The sequence below is a fragment of the Aegilops tauschii genome, chromosome 1, assembly GCF_002575655.3.
Source record: "Aegilops tauschii subsp. strangulata cultivar AL8/78 chromosome 1, Aet v6.0, whole genome shotgun sequence".
Taxonomy (NCBI): domain Eukaryota; kingdom Viridiplantae; phylum Streptophyta; class Magnoliopsida; order Poales; family Poaceae; genus Aegilops; species Aegilops tauschii.
In genome coordinates this window covers 25,084,351-25,106,595 of record NC_053035.3, presented here as the reverse complement: position 1 = coordinate 25,106,595, position 22,245 = coordinate 25,084,351, and the positions used below count along the sequence as shown (strand labels likewise).

The window sequence follows — 22,245 nt, the reverse complement described above, 5'->3', positions numbered from 1 at the left end:
GCGCCATTAGTATTTAATACTAGTGGCGTGGTACTAGTGGCGCACCAGTAGTGCGCCACTAGTAGGCCTTTTCGCCCTGTACGTCGTGCATGCATGTTGTGGAGCGACGTTGCACAGGGACGACCACAAGTTCTCACAAGTGTCGACGTGGATCACTCCCGTCCAGGTCCAGCGAACACGCACGTTGGTTCGCAGTAGTTATCAAGGATTAAGCATGCTCAACTTCTTCGATTGTTGTTTTTATTGCCAGCTTTCACCATGGATTACAACATGATTAACATCTTTTTCTTTGTTTACAATACACTACCACCAGAAAGGCACATGATTAACATCTTTTTCTTTGTTTACAACACATCCTTTAGGTACAGTTCGCTAAGCAGAAGCAAATAAGTTGTTTTGTTTCACTAATTGTCAGGTTCTTGCCCATGATTTTGACAAATGTCTGGGTTAGTAAGATGTTCCCCGTGCCTGCAGTACATTTACCATGATTCATGTCATGTGATGATGGTTATCTAACACAAGTTTAACACTTGGCTGGAACATTTGATTGTTTCAAGTCAACGACGTGTTCATGTTTTAGGTGTGACGCCCGCTAATAACCACAGAGATATCATTAGCCAGTTCAGATTTAATGCGTGAGGCCCGCTGCTGTGCATCAACTTTCCGCCGCGCATCCTGGTTCTCTTTTCAGAGTCATTTGTCGTATGGGAATTTACTATGCCGTCACCTCACCCACAGTTGTCTCCATCTACCGCTGCCCTCGGCATTCATCTCTCGAGCCCCCCTTGTTCTTCCCCGGCATTTGTTCTGAAGGAGCAAGCCGGAGCACCGACTCCCTCGTCCCCGGGCGTCCAGGCGACGCCGAGGTTGATTCTTGGCCGGCGGCGTGCGGCGTACGGAAGAAGAGTTCTCCGCAAAGGTACCCACCCCTCGCCCCCCTCCTCTGTTTTTCGATATGTGCTGCCGCATCCGCCCCTGTTCTTAGTGTTTTGCTCATCCCTAGCTCGCTTCTGTTCGCATAGGCAGAAGTTTTTTGCTGTGAGGCAGTTAGAGAAGTGAAGATGACAGATTTGTTTAGCGGGATACAAGCTGCTATGGTGATTAATCGTGTAGAAAACAGTGACCAATCCCCCGAAGATTGGGTTAGTGACGAGGATGGTTCAGGTGGTTCCACTGGATTACCAGGGACACCATGTTTTACCTCCAGGCTTTCATTGCTCAAAGTTGGTTCGGTTGTTGCCAAGTTCAGTGATTTCAAGCGGCAGCTAGTTATGGAGACTGGTTTTGGGGGGTTTCTAGAGGTGAAGGCATGGCAGAAGATTAATCTGAAGTATAGTGCTTTTTTAATGGACCGAGTGGATGTAGAATCCAGCACAATCAACATTGAGGAACAGGGCGTGCTTGAACTGTCCGAACAGAAGCTTAATTATGTTTTTGGCATCCCCTCCGGTGAATTCGATATAAACGGCGAAGGCGTCGAGCCATCAGAAGCCTGCATCAAGTACACACGAATGGCGGCATCATTCAGCGACAAAGGCACGCATAGCCTAAAAGCAGCTGAAAATGTTTTGCTTGGAGCGATAACAGAATCGTCATCCCAAATACAGCAGGACTGTTTCAAGATTGCATTTGTTATTTTTATAATCGGTCATGTGCTGGCTCCCACCTCGAAACATGATTATATATCCATAGACTTCTGGGCTGCACTGAGTGACATTAGCAAGATCAAGAGTTGGAACTGGGGACGGTATGTACCGAAACACCTGTTTCAAGCCGTCAGAAACTTCAAGACAGATGTTTCAAAGAGAAACCCAACCATCCACATAGTTGGTTGTCACTTGTTTCTGCAGGTATGTGGTCCGGTTTGCACAAACTACTGAGCTTTTTCACATTTCAAACTTCTTGCTGTGCCAATCTCCCGCCCATGCTAATGCATTTGTTCTATGTTGTTGTTACATATAAATCAGGTTTTTGTTCTCCATTGTCTCGACCTTGGTATACTAAACAAGCCACGAGAAATAACCCCCCGCATAGGTTTGTATGATTATGATTCAATGAGGAAGATGGTTGAGAAAATTGCAGTGAACATATCTCCTGGGGAGATTTCATACCACGGGGGAGCGGTAATTATCGTCTTCTTAATTATTGAAGTTTGCGTTTTGTGATATATTTTCGTGTACTTGTTTTTTCAAGCACCATACTAAAAACTCTCACTGTTTTCTTTAGGTCCGGCCCGAGCTATCTGTTAGAGAGCTGATTGAACGCCATGCGAAAGATTCATGCTCCATAAATCCCCCCAAACAAGCAACAGCCCCTAAAAGAGCAAGCATACCATCCATGCCCATTCTACGGTGTAATTACACAAGGACTGGCCCACAAGAATTTTCAAATTACATCCGCACAAAATATCCGAGCATAGTAAGTGTGCCAAAAAACGGACCATCTACGACCATAACCACTTCCTTCGGTGTGAAAAACAAAACACTAGAGATAACAGTTCCAACTTGACAAACGAAACCAACGCATTATAATGCCACAATAAATCGGCAATTGACTAACGCATCTACAACCCAATCAACTTGTGTAGCTGTCAAAGACAATTCCCCGAACAAAACAGATCCAACTTAAGCTTGCACAAGTCTTCCACCACATGTCCCTAATTAGACAGCAAATACATGTTACTTTCTCATATCAATATCTCACAACTAAACCAACCGTCATCTATACTGCACAGCAATCCAACGAAGGCGTACTAACCGCCGGATCAAGCAATATAGTCATAGTCTGGCAGAACAAATCAAGGTTCGTGCTAAACAATCGCCAAATAGACGACGAAAAAATTGTTATGCAATGGTGCCCCCCTGACTAACCTTCGCTTCGGAGCAAACGTCATATGTGGCTTTCTTTCCCACGGCCTGTCGCTCGCCGGCGGCGACCGCCACCACATTCACAGCGCTCATGGAATCCTGAGACTCCAGCGGCAGTACCGGAGCGCTCCACACCGCATCTCCGTCAATGGCCCTGCAAGAAAACAAATCTAGCTACATGAGTCCAGATCTTACAAGGGCAAGCGGCGCTCCGCCATCGCAATGGCCATGTTGAGAAAATGGTGGAGGAGACTACGCGTACCCGTTTAACTCGAGGCCATTGGTAGACATGGCGACAGAACAGCTTATTGGTAGACATCGCAATGGCCATGTTGAAAAAATGGAGGAGACTACGTCATGTGAGCATTGGCAGAAGCACGAAACAGAATCCAGGAATGGGCCGAACAGAATACGCCTATGCGAGCGCTAGGCGTATGCCGGACCGTATTTCATCCTATAGGCCTGGCACAAACCTGGCCCGAACTGACGGATTGCACATCCCAAGGCCCAAAAGAATGCACAAGATAACGGCCTGCCTGGTGCTCGGCCGCCATAAGCCCGCACTCCAAATCTGTCCTCTAGTACAGCAAGCTACAATCCGATCCATCCTTTACTGCTTCTAGGTATAATCCGATCCATCCTTTACTGTTGCTATGTACGATCCAGTCGATCCTCTACTGTGATTGAGCTTTCAAGTTCTGGCCACACAATTATCCAATATGTATTTTCAAGACAACAGGTGATTTTGACCATGATGGTGGACTTGATGCAGCGGAGGAGATGTACCACAACTGTTAGAAGCAGATTGGATGGTCGTGGCCGTGAAGCAGGCTGCCTAGCGAAAGCACTAGGGAGGATTGGCGGCAGAGCTTTTTACCTGCTCGACACAATTCAGTTTTTTCGTCGCTTAGCAGGTAAGTTACTCAGTATCCTTGAATCTCCAGCTCTAGATAATCTTTACTCATGTCATGTATCTATAATACCCTGTCAAGAAGGTTGATGCTAGATCCGCAATTTTATAAGATGAATTTGTGGCAAGTGCATTGCATGTAAGTTACGATGGACTAATTATGTATATATTTTGTTTGAAGTTCTTTTTGTTAAATACTGTACCGTAGATGCTATCCCTGAAGGTTGAAGCTGGTCCTGCACACAGGAAGATCCTCCTAGAGCTGTCGTCTGTCTACCACATCACTCACTGGATCTATAGATAGGCAACATTTAGCTTCAGGGCCTATGAAGTGTAATCTCGCCTGCACCTAACTTACATAGAACTGTTGGATCATCACAAGATTTCCATATTGCTCATGCATGGATGTAATTTTTATACTGTAAAGCCATCTCCCAACGTGCATCCATTGGTTCACATACTTGATGATAAATCTGTTATATATATGCTCACTATACACGTGAGCAAATCTGGATTCGATGGAATACTGAATGGTAAAGAGGGATTTATCAATTTTACTGTACCTGATACATTAATCCTTTGGCCCTGGCTTCTAACTATTCTGAAAATGGCTTCTTTAGCTTTTAACCTATGTCTAATTAAATCATACCCGAATACCTATTGAAAATGATAATTCATCTAACATTACGAACTACTTCTATAAGTACTTCCCATGCTGTTTGCACCCAGTAACAGCGTAAGTAAGCAATATCTATTTACTATGTATGTACCAACCTGATTTTTGCCCAAAATATACATCAAGGCTCTCTTTTACATGTTTGTTTCTGGGCCATGCTCTGCTGCCTAACATTTTTCACATATAGCAACAAAATACGAGAGATGAAAAACATATTTCATGGTCTACGGAAGGCAGTTTTTTTTTCCTAATTCCTCTCACAAGTCAATCTTCTATCTATAGGTAAATCTATATGTTCTTTGTAATTCCGTAATCTTCATGCTATCTATAGGTAAATCTATATGTTGCCACATAAAATGAAATCCATGGTGGAGCAGATTGTAGAAGTAGACTAATGGATAATTTTTTGTGACATCTATCTAGACTAATGCATAATTTCTTATTAGTAATTGACTGGCGGTTGTCCAGCTCCACCCTTGACTCCTTATTATCTGTTATTTAATCTTGCAATTTATTTTAGGCTACTACTCTCTATCGAGCGGATATCTCCCATTTGATAACAAACGGATGGTTTCCACGCTACTTGCTTCCTATTTCCTGTGCTATGCACTTTTCCGTGCAAACACAATGACTATAGCCTTTGCGTGCAGGTTATGAAATAAATATGATACATACTTCTGTATTATCATTTGCTCTGCAGTTTTAGGTAGTCCGTTGGTATCATCCCTCAAATTCTATATTACCAACTTAAGAAAATCAGAAGGGTTCATCATACCAGTAAAAGCATTTATGTTTGGGACACCTCGGTGCCTGGGCACCTAGGGCTGTTATGGTAAGTCATATTCATTAGTGCATGCCATACAATTGACAAAATAATGGCTTTTCATATTTTGTTTGCATACACTAGTATCCTAAATGGTCAATGATTTCTTTCGAAAACAAAAATAATCTGAACACTCGTACTTGGGTGTGTATATACGTACATGTACTCAAGATATATCCACGTGTACATGTTATTTGACCATGATACCAGTTAGTGGGTATTATACCTAACGAAAATATATACGCGTTGTTTTATACACAATGAAAATATATACATAAGTGTCGAAAATATACACATAAATGTCATAGTTTTTAATAAGTACGTGCTGGTGTTATATTCAATAGAAATATACACATACATATCCATACCTCGATGTGAATATACACATGAATATACATACCTCGATGTTAGTATACTCATGAATATGTACGCGTTGGTGTTCTACCCAATGAAAATATTCATATCAATATATAACTCGATGCAAATTTTATTTGTATATACCCATAAATTTCACATCTGTTAATAAGTGGTACATGTATCCGAGATACCCACATGTATATTTTATTAGACCGTGATACCAGTTAGTGAGTATTATACCTAATAAAAAATGCAAGTGTTGATGTTATTCCCATTGAAAATATGTACGCGTTGGTGTTATACCCAATAAAAATATGTACGTGTTGGTCTACGTGCTAAAAATGGTGCGTAGTATTTTTCTAATTAATTATCTTGCATCTACCATACATGCCAAAAAGTATGATAAATAATTAATTACAATTTCCTATCAAGAAGGGACAAATAATGACACGTATTAATTAGACAACCGTTATAACTTTCCATAGTTGTAATGCCATGCAAACAAATAGGAAAGTAGTAATGCAGGTATGCCTGCAAAATTTAAACACATCTTATCAACGAAAACTAGTATGATCCGACGGCATCTAGGCAAGGAGCCTGGACACCTAGGTGTCCCAAACTGTTGTCCTATATATATATCCATATTTCAATTCTTTGAATTTAAGAATCAGAATATGTTTATCCTATTATTTTATTGTACCTTTTGCAAGTTAAGCCAAACTTACTGATCATTCATATACTTCTTGGCAAACCAATGTAAGGCATTGCATTTTTTAATAATCGTGATAATATGATACCCACAACTCCACAATTTCTATCTAAATATTATTGGTCGGTATAGATTGCATCTCGGTTTAGATGTTTTGTTTGGCAACACGCAGTTTTAATGACTGCAATTATCATGATAATTTCTTACAACCTTTTCGCTTTTTATTTTTTACTGATGAAAAGTGAGGCAGAAGTTCTGTGTTTTGAAAATTTTGTATGTTAGATAGGATCCTATAATTGTGTGGTAGTGCACATATCCGCTATTACAAAGGAAATGTGAAGCTACTGCAAGTTTGATATTACATAGTTATGATGATTTCATTATAACAATGTGCATACCTTAAGATCGTAGCCATCCTTTTAGGAAGTAATCCTTTTCTGAGACCAAACCTTGAGGTTATCCATTTTTCTCCCATTGTACTGTATGCTATTAATTAAGGTTTGCTTGCCCTTGGTGATGATCCAAATCCTGATGTATCTTTTATACATAGAAAAGAAAGATCTAGACGAGAGAAATAGATTAAGATGTTCGTCTATTTTTCTCCCTACAATAGGAGTTAAAAGTGCATATAAACAATTACCAGCTACATGCACATCTGTTCCCGCCAAAGTTTAGCCTACCTTATGGAAACCTCCTTGTCGCAAGGTTGTTGCACATTTTAAACTATATTAGTGCCAGTAGATAGCTTACTCATCTTGGACCATCACATCAAGTTTCTCTTACATGTGTGTTGGATTATTTTCTTTACAAGAGTATCTGTCGTGGTTTTGTCACGGCAGATGTCCTTAGTGTCAGGACTTAGTCGCAAGGCCAGCGCATCTATGCGGTAGCTTGAGAGGGGTTGATCGGGACGAGAGACGCAACACGCAAGACAAGAATTTAGACAGCTTCGGGCCCCGGGAAACATCATCCGGTAATAGCCCTACATGCTGTTTCTGGCTAGGTCTCATTATGATCATGAGAGAGTCGCCGGTTCGGCCGGCTCTTTGTGTCTAGCCCTAGAGATTGTTTCTTGTTGCTTGTCCCTTTTTGGGGTGCCCTGCCCCTCCTTATATAAGTTAGAGGGGCGGGTTACATGCGGAGTCCTAGTTGGATTAGGATTAGTCTATCTTTTCTTACAAGTTGAATACAAGTCCGGGTCTTGCTTCCTCGTAAAGGAAATATTCGTCATCCCTTTCTCCTTAAGCCAGCGTACCAGAGTATAAGCCAGCCTGCTGGGCCTTGGGTCTTGTCGTCCGTCTGATCCGCCCGCCGGGTCTCCAGTGAGTCACAATGTCCAGGCGGGTTACCTGTGAATCGCCATGTTCGGGCGGATCACCAGTGAGTCGCCAAGCTCCAGCCAGGTCTCTGGTGAGTCGCCAAGTCCGGCCGGGTCATACCGCGGGGTATATCCCCGACATTAGCCCCCAGTTTAATTTGGATTTATCCATGTTAAACTGATCCTGCAAAATAACTCAAGAACAAATTTGACAGGTTGTGCTCCGGGTTAATTATTCTTGTAAGCCGGCACCTGATCATCCTTAAGTCCTTGACATTTTCTCCTGGAATATCCGGGTCAATAGGCCAGCTTCATAATCCATTTGCTGACATTGGCTCTTATAAAGAAATATTATACGAAATAATCCATTTGAGTCGGTTTCCAAAACTCTGGCTTAATAAACATCTTAGACTCAAGATTCATCTGGTGATCCGCCAGTTTAAAGATGTAGAGGCTGGCTAGTTATAATTGCCAAAATTACCGTCTTGTAAATATTGATAACACCGGGTCATAACTGTTGCCGACGCCGGGTCATTATTATTGGTGACACCGGGTCATGCTTGTTGCAAACACCGGGTCAATCTGTTCTGCTCCAAACTGAGAATTTGAAGATTTTTTCTCCCTTATATGCATATCACCTGTAGCCCCCAAGTCTTAAGAGGAGAACATAGTGATAACTTAAGACTTGCTTCAATATAAGTGTTGCAACCTTGAAGAAAACCGGGTTATTCATCTCAATCATTAGTCATAAACTGAATATTCCACATATGTAGCACCCAAGTGCCGGGTTGTCATGCTTGCAGCAACCTGGAACTTGTAATTGCCTTATGCTCATAAAAACTTCAACCAGTGTAGCCCCCAAGGGCCGGGTCATTATATAATAATGAGCAGGGACTTTGTATATGATTCATTGATAATAACAGCATATGATGTAATCTCCACCATGGGGCTTGAACCCACGTCCACAAGGTTAAGAGCTTTGTACTCTACCAACTGAGTAGTGGATCTTTCAATATAATAGATTAAGGCTTGTGTACCTTGAATTTTCGACAGGAGCAATTGGTAGCCCCCAAGGGCCCGCTCATTACAATGTGATGAGTCGGGTCTTCAATAAGTTGAGCAAAAAATGTCTTTACATTAGCCCCCAAGTGCCATGGTGCATGCTGGCAGTGACATGGGACTTGCATATTTGATGTGATCTCAATTTAAATAATGTAGCCCCCAAGTGCCGGGTCGTAAGCCTGCAGCTACTCGGGACTATTCTTTCCATTGTAGAATAAATCATATCCATTGAAAAAAATAGCCATTGCGCCAAAGCGACTTTGAATACCTCATCTGCTAATAAGTCAATCCAGAGTTTAAATACCCGGCGGCTCTTGGCCGATGGCGATTTAATACGCCTCCATTGTAAGCCAGAATTTGTACAACCCGGCGGCTTATAGCCTTTGAGAAAATCAAGAATTGATAACCCTTTTGAGACACCAATTTCAATCTTTGATGATGGGCTTGAATTTAATCATTTATGTAAGTCATAGCTCTGTAAATCCTGTAGAGTTTAAACAACATATGCCGTGGCGACTTAACGTCAAAAACCAGGGCGGGTAACCACCCAAATGTAGTCTTATCCTGCACATAATTAGATCACAAGATCCCTTGGCGGTTTACCGCAGGGCGGGTCATAATATCTCACATATAATCATTGATGTGTAACAAGGAGTCACAGATAAGCCTGTTATGAATCATAACTTTGAAACATAACTATAATAATAATATTATACTTGTGATATTGAATTTTCACTGCCAGTTTATGTGACCTGTGCAGTAAGGGTGATAACCCAGTCTTTAGAAATCAAGACTTCCAAATGTTTATGATTGTCATATGACAACGACTTATCATCCAAAGTCAAACCGGGTTAAATAGCAACCACTCATATACACTTTAGATATGATCAAAAGAGCTTCAAGTAAAATCCAAAAATTGTTTGCAAAAAGATACTTCAAAATTTTTGAGGCTTCTGATTCGAATACGATCATAAAACCGTCCCAAAGGGGTTAAGCTAAGATTCGAATACGATCATATAACCCCCAGTGGCTTTGGCGTTGCCGACCAAAAGGGTACCGACAGCTATGTTCTCTTTGGTTCGAATATGACCTATGTTTGAACAGGAAGCCCCCAAATGACCTTGAGAGTTGTTTAACGACGCTGATTCGAATACGATCCACGTCGGTTCCCAAAAGGGGTTGAGCTATGATTCGAATACGATCAGGAAGCCCCCTAGTGAGCTCGGCAGTGTGCCGATCAAGAGGGTACCGACAGCTATGTTCTCTTCGGTTCGAATACGACCTATGTTTGAACAGGAAGCCCCCTAGTGATCATGAGAATATTTAACGACTCTGATTCGAATACGATCAGGGTCACACCAAAAGGGTTAAGCTAAATTCGAATACGATCAACTCCCAATGGTCATTAAAGAAGGGTACCTATGTTTGTGTTGTGCTTTGTAACAGACTCTTTTTGGTCCCTTTAATTTTTCCTGAAAACTCGAACTTTTGCGAGAGATAAATTCTTTTTGAACCGGAAAACCCGGATATTGAGAGTTTCAAAGCTTTGTGATAAACAAATTTACCTTGAACCGGATTTGAGAGCTTCAAAACTTTGTGGCACATAAATTTCCCTTGAACCGGATTTTAAACCGGATATTTAAGAGCTTCAGTGCTTTGTGGGAGATGTCAAGTCTCTTGAGCCGGATCTAAACCGGAATCCTTCTTTTTAAGCCAGAAATTTTCTGACGGCCTTTAATCTTTTTACCAATATGGCGGTAGCCTCCGGGACCGGGTTATTTTTCCCTCCAATAACCAGGAGTTCTTGAATTTACTGAAAACCGGCAACATTTGCTGAGTCATGTCATCATAGCCCCCGAGTCTTAAGACGACTCGAGGAGTTGTCTTGAGATTCTCCATATTTGACCATGATATAAACCGGTATAAGTCATTCAACGGCTCAGTGATATAACAATCCCTTTTGCAGCAGTTAACTTGTCCTGCATTAGAAAACTTGCAAGCCAGAGTAATTGCTCTTTTAAAGAAAGCAATATGTAATATAAAAATATACTGGATGGATTTCACCTGATGCGTCAGGTCAGCAATTATCACCGCGGAGTTGATGATCACCATGGTGAAACTGAAATCAATCACGGCCGAGTCGGCCGTGAGAGCAGACAGATGAATCGGCCATGGCGTTGTAAGCCGGTGCGGACGAACAAATTGTCCTCCTCGTTGTAAGCCAGTGCGGATGCGTGAACCGGCTGTGAGAGCGGATGGGCGAGTCGTCCATGGCGTTGTAAGCCGGTGCGGTCGTGAGAGACGGCCACAGCGTTGGAAACAGCCCGGACACGGCCGAGACAAACGTGGACGTGGACGATGAGTCAGTCACGCGTGCGGATGTAGCGGGAGCAGCGATTTGCCCATGTATCCGTCGTGCAGCATGGCACGGACAAACACCAGCGCAGAGTAATACTGGACCGTGCTCCATATCCATAGCATTTGTGTGATGGATAATTATCCTGCATTCAAAACACACATACCAGAGTAGTTTGTTTTTTGAAGAAATTAATATGCATTAAAATAAACCGGACAAATATCTCTGAAGCCCTTGGCATTCAACTTATTGAAGATCCAAACTGATGTAGAGTTCATTTACTACTTCCTTCCTGCATCTCACATTTTTTTTGCTCCAGCCAAGGCAACTCTCGAGCCGGCGGTTCTCGACAGAAAACAGGCCAAGGGATGAGGGTGGCAACTCGCGGCAGCCCGCGCCAGCGGTGACTCGAGGTAGGAGTGGTGACTCGGCGCGGCAGCGACGCGCGGCAAAAGCGGGTAAACGAAGGGCGCCTCAGGGACGAAGGCAGTGAACTGGCGGCTTAAGGCCGCAGAGGTAGCAGCTCGAGGCCGCATCAGCGGCGGCTTTGACGCGAGGGTGCGGCGACCCGGCAAGTGGTTCACGGGCGGCTTGAAAAAACGGAGACGACGCAGCGGGGCGATGCCGGCGGCTCGGAATCGCGGCAGATGCCAACGCGCGGCCGCGGGGACAACAACTGGCAGAGGCGGTTGCCGGCCCGCGGCGTGGCGACTTGGCGCGGTGGCCGGTCGGCTTGCTGCGGTGGGTCAACCGGTGCGAAGCAGCTCGAGGGCGAGGCTGCGGTGGCGGGTCGTGGCGACGAAGGAGAACCGGCTGGGGTCAACCGGAACAAGCCGTGGCGGGTCTCGGTGGCGGTGGCTCAGGCGCGGCCCGCTTGACGAGGCGACGGTGGCCCACGAGGCCACGGCGGTGGCGACTCAACCGCAGTGGAAACCCGGCGTTTTGAAGTGGCAATTTGGAGGCAGAGGATCCCCAGCGCGTGGACAGCTCAGCGGAGGAGACCCGGCGCGGGGAAACGGAGCAGACCCAGCAATGACCGGCGCACGCGGACCCGGCAATGGTAGTGAGCTAGCGGCGCGGTACGGCAGCTGTAGAAACGGGCGGCCGCAGTCGCAGTAGGCGGAGGGGACTGCCCACGGCGGCTCAAGCACCGTAGAGGAGACGGCGGCTTGGTGCAGAAGCGCGGTTGGCTTGACGAAGTGGCGTGGCGGCTCGTAGACGGGTGACGCGGCAGAGGCGCGCCGGCCGCTCCGGGCAGACGCAGCAAACAGCCCGGATTCTGGGCAGAGGCGAGGCACAGTCCGCGGAGGAGTCCGAGTCGCTGCCCTCTTTGTTTACGGGTCGTGGCCCCTGGGTAACCTTTTTTTTTTCCTTTTAAACAGTGTATGCGCTTCTGTCCTTGCATGCAGAAGACGTTGCCAGCCGTGGCTCTCTACTTTTGCTGTTGATTGCTGATTTTTTTTTGGGATGAGGTGGAGAGCAACAATACAAACGTGGTACCTTGGCCAATTAAGCATCTAACAGCCTCGGGACTTGATTACTGGACAGGGGAAATACAATAACAGTCGGATACGGCCACCGTACAGGTTGATACTGCAGCGCAAATTTTTGGCAACCTTGACTCGGCGATTTGGCCGCTCGCCAGGCACACATTATGCTGCGAAAATTCTTGTATCCTTGTCGGCCCGCATGACTTGATCCTTGCACCTGATTGATCTCGTCCCCGTCTTCGATCTGTAGTAGCGGCGGCACTGTACTCAATGCCACCTTAATTTCTCTTGATCCTTGTAATATCAGCTTCAAAGCTAACCACAATTCCGATCACAAACAATGAATTTTGCTGGCTCTTCTACATCTGACAAATCGCGAGCTTCTCGACACCCTAGAGAAGATCCCTCCAAGAACTCAACACCAACGTGCGCAGGCCCCACGGTGGGCGCCAATTGTCGTGGTTTTGTCATGGCAGATGTCCTTAGTGTCAGGACTTAGTCGCGAGGCCAGCGCATCTATGCGGTAGCTTGAGAGGGGTTGATCGGGACGAGAGACGCAACACGCAAGACAAGAATTTAGACAGCTTCGGGCCCCGGGAAACATCATCCGGTAATAGCCCTACATGCTGTTTCTGGCTAGGTCTCATTATGATCATGAGAGAGTCGCCGGTTCGGCCGGCTCTTTGTGTCTAGCCCTAGAGATTGTTTCTTGTTGCTTGTCCCTCTTTGGGGTGCCCTGCCCCTCCTTATATAAGTTAGAGGGGCGGGTTACATGCGGAGTCCTAGTTGGATTAGGACTAGTCTATCTTTTCTTACAAGTTGAATACAAGTCCGGGTCTTGCTTCCTCGTAAAGGAAATATTCGTCATCCCTTTCTCCTTAAGCCAGCGTACCAGAGTATAAGCCAGCCTGCTGGGCCTTGGGTCTTGTCGTCCGTCTGATCCGCCCGTCGGGTCTCCAGTGAGTCACAATGTCCAGGCGGGTTACCTGTGAATCGCCATGTTCGGGCGGATCACCAGTGAGTCGCCAAGCTCCAGCCAGGTCTCTGGTGAGTCGCCAAGTCTGGCCGGGTCATACCGCGGGGTATATCCCCGACAGTATCCAACTTTAGTTTTATAACATACTTACACATTATAGAAATACTTTATGAGTTGGTTGTTCTATGGGTACCAGAATGTCATTCTGAATGAATAAAGTAGATGTCACTTCTTGCTACCCAATCTTTTATTCTTCCCTTGATTTTGTAGGCAAAAACTACATGATATATTGCATACTTCTATAGAGCATGAAACAGTTTTACTCAAAGTCGATGTGTACCATAACAAGTGAGATTAATTCGACCGACATTGTTTCACCTCATAGAATAATGATTTTCTGAAGTTGCTTGGATGTTGATCTGTTAGGATATATAGCCATATTTTGATAATTGTGTATCTAATTTGTGTCATTTAAATACATTTAAGCATCTATAAGGTTTCCTATCACAAGGTCCATTATGTTGTTCATAATATATTTAATCTGGCTAATACCTACAAAAAGAGATAGACAACTAGCCCGTACAGATGCACGGGTCGATGACTAGTATATCATAAACGCCATAAGAAAAACACGTCGTCCTAATCTCGATGTAGCAGTATATTAACATTCCAAGAATTTCCCTCCTCCTCACTCCGTGTGTTTCCTTCTCCCTCATCGCAGCCCAGCCATCGCCGGCGACGGGGCGTCGTGGTTCTCATGTTCTGTCAGTGCTCGCGTGGGCCCGCGCCCTGGGCCGAAGCATGGAGCTGATGCCGGGCGACACAGCGGTGCGGCGAGAAAAGGCGGAGCTCCGGTACCTCTGCTTCCACGCGGTGGGCGGCCAGGTGCTTGGGCGTGCCTGGCCCTCCAGGAACGGCTATGGCGCGGCCAGATCTGTGGCCTGCCGGCGCGGCATGTTCCGGGCCAGGCAATGTGGGCGGAGGGCGGCACGGCCTGCAACGTCCACTACTAGGGAAAGGGCTATAGATGGAATGGCCACTAATGGCGCACCAGACATGTGGTGCCCCATTGCTATATAGCAATGGCGCACCATGTGCTGGTGCGCCATTAGTGTGAAAAACACTAATGGCGCACCAGACAAACGGTGCGCCATTAGTAATAAATTTTTTTTATTTTATTTTTCCAAACATATTAATGGCGCACCAGGACACAGTGCGCCATTATTAGTTCTAACTAGTAATGGCGCACTAGCCACATAGTGCGCCACTACTATATTTTTTTTTGCACAACTACTAATGGCACACCAGGGAACAGTGCACCATTACTAGCGATCCCCCTCCATCTCGATCGCTATCCCACCTCGCCAGATCCGGCCCCCGTCGCCGCCGAGCACCCCCCGCACCCTCTACCCCGCTCCACCGGGCGCCGCCGCCGACCCCCCGCACCCTCCCCCGCTCCACCGCCGCCGACGACCCACCGCACCCTTCCCTGCTCCACCGCCGCCGCCGACGACCCACCGCACCCTCCCCCGCTCCACCGCCGCAGACGACCCACCGCACCCTAGCTCCCCTGCTCCACCGCCGCCGATGACCCACCGCACCCTCCCCGCCCCGCTCCACCGCCGCCGACGACCCCCTGCACCCTCTCCGGCCTGCTCCACCGTCACAAATGAATGCTATAGCTAATTCCTCCCTCTCCCTCGCCAGTTCCCCTTCGCCCCTCTCCCCCGCGCCAGTTCCTCTCCGTCCGCTCCCAATCCGCGCCCCCGCCGCCTCCCTCTCCCCATCCTCCCCTCCGACCCCACCCCACTCTCGCCGGAGCAGCGCCGCAGGGCCGACACCAACCTCGCCCTCGCCCGCGCGCGCCGCAACCTCCGCCTCGCATTCAACAGCTACACATTCTACACCGAGGACAAGGACATGAAGAGCGATGGTTATCAGAACTCCGGGGTAACGATGGAATCCTACACCGGTAACGACAAGGACAGAGCACCCCCCGCAACCCCCGACGACCCACCGCACCCTCCCCCGCTCCACCGCCGCCGAGCACCCCCCGCACCCTGTTTTTATAAAAATTATTACTGTTTTTATAAAAAAAATATTACTGTTATGATTTAAACAAGTTTCAACATATTTAAACACAAATAAATATCAACAGCATTTTAAATGCATTTTTTATAAAAATTATTACTGTTTTTATAAAAAAAATATTACTGTTATGATTTAAACAAGTTTGAACATATTTAAACACAAATAAATATCAAACAGCATTTTAAATGCATAAAAAAAAATTGGGGAGCCTAGGAATCGAACCCAGGACCTCCTAGTGTGTGTGCTGCGTGCTGACCAGTCGGGCTAGTGGGCGTGTTATGATGGAAATAGGGTTAGGTGGGATATAACCTGACCAGTCGGGCTAGTAAGTAAAACAAAATTCTAATGGCGCACCAGGGGGAGGTGCGCCATTAGAATCGACGTACTTATGGCGCACCAGGGGGAGGTGCGCCATTAGAATTTTTATACTTGTTCCCCTCGCACTGTCGCCTCCCTCCCTCCCTCGCTCGCCAGATCCCCCACTCCTCGACCCCAACCGTACGCCGCCGCCCCCTTGCTCCGCCCCCTCCGTCCGCCGCGCCTGCACGCCGGCGAGCGCAGCCCCGACGCGCCCATCCCGCCTGCCCCTGCCGTGCTCCGCCACCGGCCCCTGCTCTCCTTCGACCGCGGCGAGCGAGGACCCGGAAGAGCTCGGATCCCGACCGCGACCCCTTCGCCGACCCCGACCCTGACCCCGACCCCTCCGGCGACCAGGTACCTCTCCTCCTTCCTCCTTCCTCCCTCTCTCCACCATTCCCCATTCCCTCCCACCTGTCCAGCGCCGACTCCATCACCATGGACTGACTCCCTCGCAGTCGAGATCCGCCCCGTCGACGTCTAGCAGCCCAGCTCGACCTCCAGCCACTCCAGCTCCCTGGTGCGCCAAAAAGGTGGCAGCTCGTAGCCTCGTACATTGCTTTCAGTATGGGTGTAGAATCTCTAGCAGATAGTTCACTAGTATAACAACAATGGTCATTGTTTAGTATTTGGCACTTCTGTTTAGGTTAAAACAATGTTATTTTTTTGTTCTTTTGCAAAGATTAGAGTGCAGCAGCCCTGTAGATTGTGATTAATTACTATATGATTCAGTTCTAAATATTTTGTTTTATGATCCCAGTGCAAAGGAATTCATATTTTAGTTTACATCTGTCTATGTAGTGTGTTGTGAAGGCCAAGTTTGAGAAGTGGTGGTGTCGCAGAGCAATCCTCTCCCTTGACAGGTACAATGTCCACTCTTCCACATGTCTTAGTTTTTTTAATGAATTGCTTCATTGCCATATTACATCATTAACTGTTATATATTCCAAATCGTGCAAAACTTCAATAGGGCAAACCTTATGTGATGATACAGGTTGTTAGTTGCTACTAGAAAGTGTTGAGAGATATTAAAGCGGTGTAACAATTGCTGTCGGGTTTAGCAACTGATATCTTCTTCATCTCCTTTTCCACTGCTTACATGTAAGGTATTGTAGTTTAGGTGCTTCTTTCACCAGCTGCAAAACAATGCAGCTGGTGCTTGATGCATGTGTTAATGCATGTGTTAATGCTAGTAAGCTCCTGTTATGGGTCTCAAGCATGAATGTACCCCAAGATTTCTATTGGAACTGGACATGTGTTAATGCAATTAGGTGCTTCTTTCACCAGCTGCAAAATAATGCAATTTCATACGTTTTCACCAGCTGCAAAACATCATAAAAATACCATTAGGTACTTCCGTAAACACAAAAATAGAAACAATGCAAGACATGGCTTGTCTCTGATCCTCTGTTTTCTTTTTTCATTGGTTGCATTTTGATCCTAAATGTCAATCAATAAGTCTATTATTAGGAATCAGCAAAGTTGATTATCTATTCTACATAATTTCTAATCTGATGTTTGCATTTCCTAACTGTAGCATTTTTTTCTCAGACCAAGGCAAATGAAATCGACTAAAGAAAGAAATAGCATTTACCAATTACCACTAACCATGGCACTAATGTTTCACCTTAGATCATATGTTTGTTCTCTGATACACATGTGGGAAACCTTCTAAACAACAACCTATTAATGGTAGTTGTTCTTTGTATTGTGGAATACATCGCATGTTTTATAAATTGGGTCAGATGTATAATTAGTCGATGTATAATCCTGGTACTAATTGGTCTCTTCTGCTGCTTATCAAAGATGGGGGGAAGCAGCCACCGCCGCTCTGCCTCACCGGAGTACGAGTTGGATGCTTTCGAGTTCTTCAGTATCATACTTGGGACTTCAGTATCAGCCACGAGGCAGGTATATAAAACGAGAGATCTCCCCTTCACCCATCTCATTATGATAACTCTGTTGTTTGCTACATCACTCCTTGTCCCAAATTGCAGAGGCTGCCTGACACTTTTATGAACATGCTGGGTGAAGATCCGCCACATAATGTGAAGCTCCGACAGGCCGGCAGCGGGGTTCGCAGGCTGTGGGACGTGGAGTTGGTGATCGAGGAGGGGCACATGTACCTGTGCCGTGGCTGGGAGAAGTTCTACAGTGCCTACGACCTACGGACCGGGTACTTTCTTCTCTTCAGGTACGACGATGACGCCACAATGCTCATCGTGAAGGTTTTCAACACGACTATGTGTCGCATGCGCTACACTGACGACGAAGATGCCAGTGCGTTCTGCCTCTTCTTATTCCTCTACATTTGGCTTTGTCTCACATCGATTGTTAACGGCCATTGTTGCATTTGGACAGGCAATGGGAGCAGCAGCAGCGACACTGGCTACAGCCAAAGCAGCAGCGATTATGGTTGTAGCAAAAGCAACAGCGATTCTGGCTTTAGCGAAAGCAGCAGCGATTCTGGCAGTAGCAAAGACAGCAAGAAGGATGATCCGGACTGGAGTGGGGGAGAAGAGGAGCAGAGTGGGCCGCTGCAGGATGACGATGGGCATCAGGCTGAGGATGACCTAGCGCTGGTGGTGGCTGACCAAGGGCAAGAGATGGTGGTGGCTGACCATGGGCAAGAGATGGTGGTGGCTGACCATGGGCAAGAGATGGTGGTGGCTGACCATGGGTAAGAGATGGTGGTGGCTGAGGATGACCTAGCGATGGTCGTGCCCGTCCTGCCTGAAGGTGGCCTCGCGATGGTGGTGGTGCCTGACAATGACCACGCACCGGTGGTGGCGCCGGCGATCCCACAGCTGGGCGACATGACCACGCCAATTATGGTAGAAGACTACATCCCACAGCTGCCTCCATCGCCTCGCCGCTCTTGGCGCATCAGGCTGAGGAAGGAGAAGGAGAAGAACAATGAGAACTGAACTATGTCAGGTATGTCAGATCTCCAAAATGATATATATATACTTAGTTACCTATGTTATCTCTAATATGCTTAGTTTCCTATAGGTTAGCTCCAAAATTACTTATGTTAGCACAAAATGATCAAGTTTACATAATAAGCTTATAGTCTTCTTCTTATTCTTCTTCTTTTCCAAAATGACATAGGTTAGCTTCATTTTACCTAAGTTGGCTCTAATATGCTAACATAGAGCTTATATGCTTAGTTTCCTATAGGTTAGCTCCAAAATAACTTATGTTAGCACAAAATGATCAAGTTTACATAATAAGCTTATAGTCTTCTTATTCTTCTTCTTTTCCAAAATGACATAGGTTAGCTTCATTTTACCTAAGTTGGCTCTAATATGCTAGCTTAGAGCTTATATGCTTAGTTTCCTATAGGTTAGCTCCAAAATTACTTATGTTAGCACAAAATGATCAAGTTTACATAATAAGCTTATAGTCTTCTTCTTATTCTTCTTATTCTTCTTCTTTTCCAAAATGATATAGGTTAGCTTCATTTTACCTAAGTTGGCTCTAATATGCTAACTTAGAGAGCTTATATGCTTAGTTTCCTATAGGTTAGCTCCAAAATTACTTATGTTAGCACAAAATGATCAAGTTTACATAATAAGCTTATAGTCTGCTTCTTATTCTTCTTATTCTTCTTCTAATATTCTTCTAGTGTTCTTCTTCTTCTAGTATTCTTCTAGTCTTCTTCTTCTTCTTCTTCTTCTCTTCTTCTTCTTCTTCTTCTTCTTCTTCTTCTTCTTCTTCTTCTTCTTCTTCTTCTTCTTCTTCTAACTTCTTGTTTATCATTTTGCAGATTTGATTTAATTCACGGAAGCTTGCATGGATGGAGTGCTTCTTTTCCATTTGTGTTTTTATTTTGTATCAATGTGAAACTTTTGTGAATTGATGGATAACGGTGTTGGATGAACAATGTGAAACTTTTGTAATATGTAACGATGCAACTATGTGTTGGCTATGTATGTATATATGATGAAACTTGTGTGTTGGATATGATTGTTATATGGATGCTTGTTGTATATATATGTGTTGGATATCTCATATGTGAAATAGTGACCTGAGATTAAGAAAAAACGAAAAAAGAAATTAAAAAATTGTTACTAATGGCGCACTTCCATGTGGTGCGCCATTAGTATGCCCAAGGATACTAATGGCGCATCACCATGCGGTGCGCCATTAGTATGTCTAGGCACATGGGTAAATATGGCCCCTGGAAGGCTTACTAATAGCGCACCGTGGCCTATACTAATGGCGCACTGCCTGGTGCGCCATTAGTATAACAGATACTAATGGCGCACTACTGGTGCGCCATTAGTAAAAAATACTAGTGGCGTGGTGCTAGTAGTGCGCCATTAGTAGGCAAAACTGGTGCGCCACTAGTAAGCCTTTTTCTAGTAGTGGTCGCATCGGTGGCTGGTTGGTGGGCGGGTTAGCTAGTCTTTTAGGTGCTCCAACGGATGGACGGCGGCGGACAGCGCGGGTGTGCTTCCCAGTGAGCTTTTTTTGTGGTTGGCGGCGGACCTTCGGGTTTCCCTTACCGGCGGATGGCTTCACGTGAGCTGCACCGGCCGCCGAGGTGGGGCGACACAGGGGGTGTCCGGTGTCGGGGCTGGCTACTTCTTGTTTCCACTCTAATATCGAGATTTTTAGGTCGCACGCTGGCCAACTCGACCGTGTTGACAATTACATGGCCACTACCAGATACCGACATTTTCCTGTGGGCTGGTAACCGACAGGAATAATATTTCCTGTCGGGCAACTGTCAGGAAAATCCGACAGGGATAGCTTGACAGGGAAATTACACTTTGCCTGTCGGCTGGCCGACAGGAGCGTTTGGAGTAGGATGGAGTAGGATGGAGCTGCGGTGGCTGGGACGGCGATGGCGGCGACTTGGACGAGGACGGCGATGACGGCGGCTGGGACTTGGACGGCGACGGCAGCGGCTGGGACTAGGACGGCGACAGCGACGACCACGGCTAGGACGAGGACGGCGACGGCGGCGGCTGGGACGAGGACGGAGACGTTCGATGGAGAGGCCGCGGTCCAGTGGTTGACGAGCCGAGGAATAGAGCGGAGGGTGGGTGAGAGGTTCGGGGAGGCTAGGATTTGAGGAGGTGCAGCCGGCGGCGAGGGATTTGGCATACAGCCAGCGCCGGCGGCTAGGGATTTGGGATGCTCTCGCGCTCTCTAGAAAGAGCTCGGTGCAACTAGAGATAAGGGGATTTTCTTTTACCGTAGGCTTTGACCACATACTGCGACGATGGGCCGAAAAATTGCTAAGCAGCGGGCAATTTGGCGCGCACATGAAATCTATGGCGCGAAATGGGCCAATCCTGTTGGCCGTCTGCCGACCGACAGCCATCTTAATTTTCCCGTGAGTTTCTCAGCCGGCCCACAGGATAACTGCTTTACTCCTGACGCGCTGGTTTGGGCCGACAGTGCAAGCCCATTGTCCTGTGCGCTAGCGCGTGCCTGACAGGAAAACAATTGACACACAGTAAAATTTCAGTTTCTGGTAGTGGGCTGGGGTGCGTGAGATGGCATATACCAAAAAATTCTTTGGCCCGACTTTATATACGCCCTCCATTTTTTATTTACTCCCACTATTAGCTTTGACCTCTATCTTAGTTTTACCAAGTTTATAGAACATAATATGAACTTCCACAACCACAAAAATATATATGATGGAAAATATATTCGATGCCGATTCTAATGGTATTGATTTAGTATTTTGGATGTTAATATTTTTTTGTATAAACTTGATCAAAGTTTAGAAAGTCTAATATGAGAAAAAGCTAATATGAAGAGTAAATGAAAACAGAGGGAGCATAAAGAAACAACCAGGTGTACATTGAACTTTACAACAGAAAAAGAAACGACAAAGATACGGGATGCTGAGCTAATAGGCTCCCAATGCACCATGAACAAGTTTGGTTGTCAAAGCCCTCGACGAACCCCAGTTCAAGCCATCGATATGACTAAGACAAGGAAGTAGCTCGCCGCTGGAGGAAGACCCTGCTCCGTCACCTCCCATTAGGCCAACAGTGTTGTCCCATCATCCATCTCTGCCTCCGAAGAAGGCCCCTACCTTCTCAACCTTGATTTGTGGATGCCGCGGCGTTGGCAGGAAGAACTCCTCACCTCCGAGCTTGCATGAACATGAAAAACAGGTTGCCAGGGAGAGGACAATAGGCACGGTGACCTCACCTCCTGAAGCAAAACCCCCTATATCATCACCACCTCCTGAAAAGACCATGACACCTGCCGCAAGCTACCGAGG

General features: G+C 46.1%; 2 protein-coding genes across 2 annotated transcripts; both read left to right on the top strand.

Annotated features, from left to right (window-relative positions):
- The first annotated feature begins 206 nt into the window (after nt 1–206).
- LOC109787338 (protein MAIN-LIKE 1) lies at nt 207–2,165 on the top strand. Its single transcript, XM_045231003.2, has 3 exons — nt 207–919; nt 1,027–1,850; nt 1,968–2,165. Exons 1-3 carry the CDS (start codon nt 718–720, stop codon nt 2,163–2,165), a joined length of 1,224 nt encoding a protein of 407 aa, XP_045086938.1. The 5' UTR covers nt 207–717.
- Nucleotides 2,166–17,301: 15,136 nt separating this feature from the next.
- On the top strand, nt 17,302–18,676 carry LOC141027068 (uncharacterized). The gene is made up of 2 exons (XM_073503990.1): nt 17,302–18,272; nt 18,354–18,676. The coding sequence occupies exons 1-2, from the start codon at nt 18,008–18,010 to the stop codon at nt 18,674–18,676; spliced, it is 588 nt and encodes a 195-aa protein (XP_073360091.1). The 5' UTR covers nt 17,302–18,007.
- The last annotated feature ends 3,569 nt before the right edge of the window (nt 18,677–22,245 follow it).

Excerpts from the sequence above, each read along its gene's own strand:
- LOC141027068 (XM_073503990.1), top strand. The coding sequence starts at position 18,008 with ATGAACATGCTGGGTGAAGATCCGCCACATAATGTGAAGCTCCGACAG. Across the intron at positions 18,273-18,353 it reads CACTGACGACGAAGATGCCA|GCAATGGGAGCAGCAGCAGC; the intron begins GTGCGTTCTGCC and ends GCATTTGGACAG.
- LOC109787338 (XM_045231003.2), top strand. The coding sequence starts at position 718 with ATGCCGTCACCTCACCCACAGTTGTCTCCATCTACCGCTGCCCTCGGC. Across the intron at positions 920-1,026 it reads AAGAAGAGTTCTCCGCAAAG|AAGTTTTTTGCTGTGAGGCA; the intron begins GTACCCACCCCT and ends TCGCATAGGCAG. Across the intron at positions 1,851-1,967 it reads GTTGTCACTTGTTTCTGCAG|GTTTTTGTTCTCCATTGTCT; the intron begins GTATGTGGTCCG and ends CATATAAATCAG.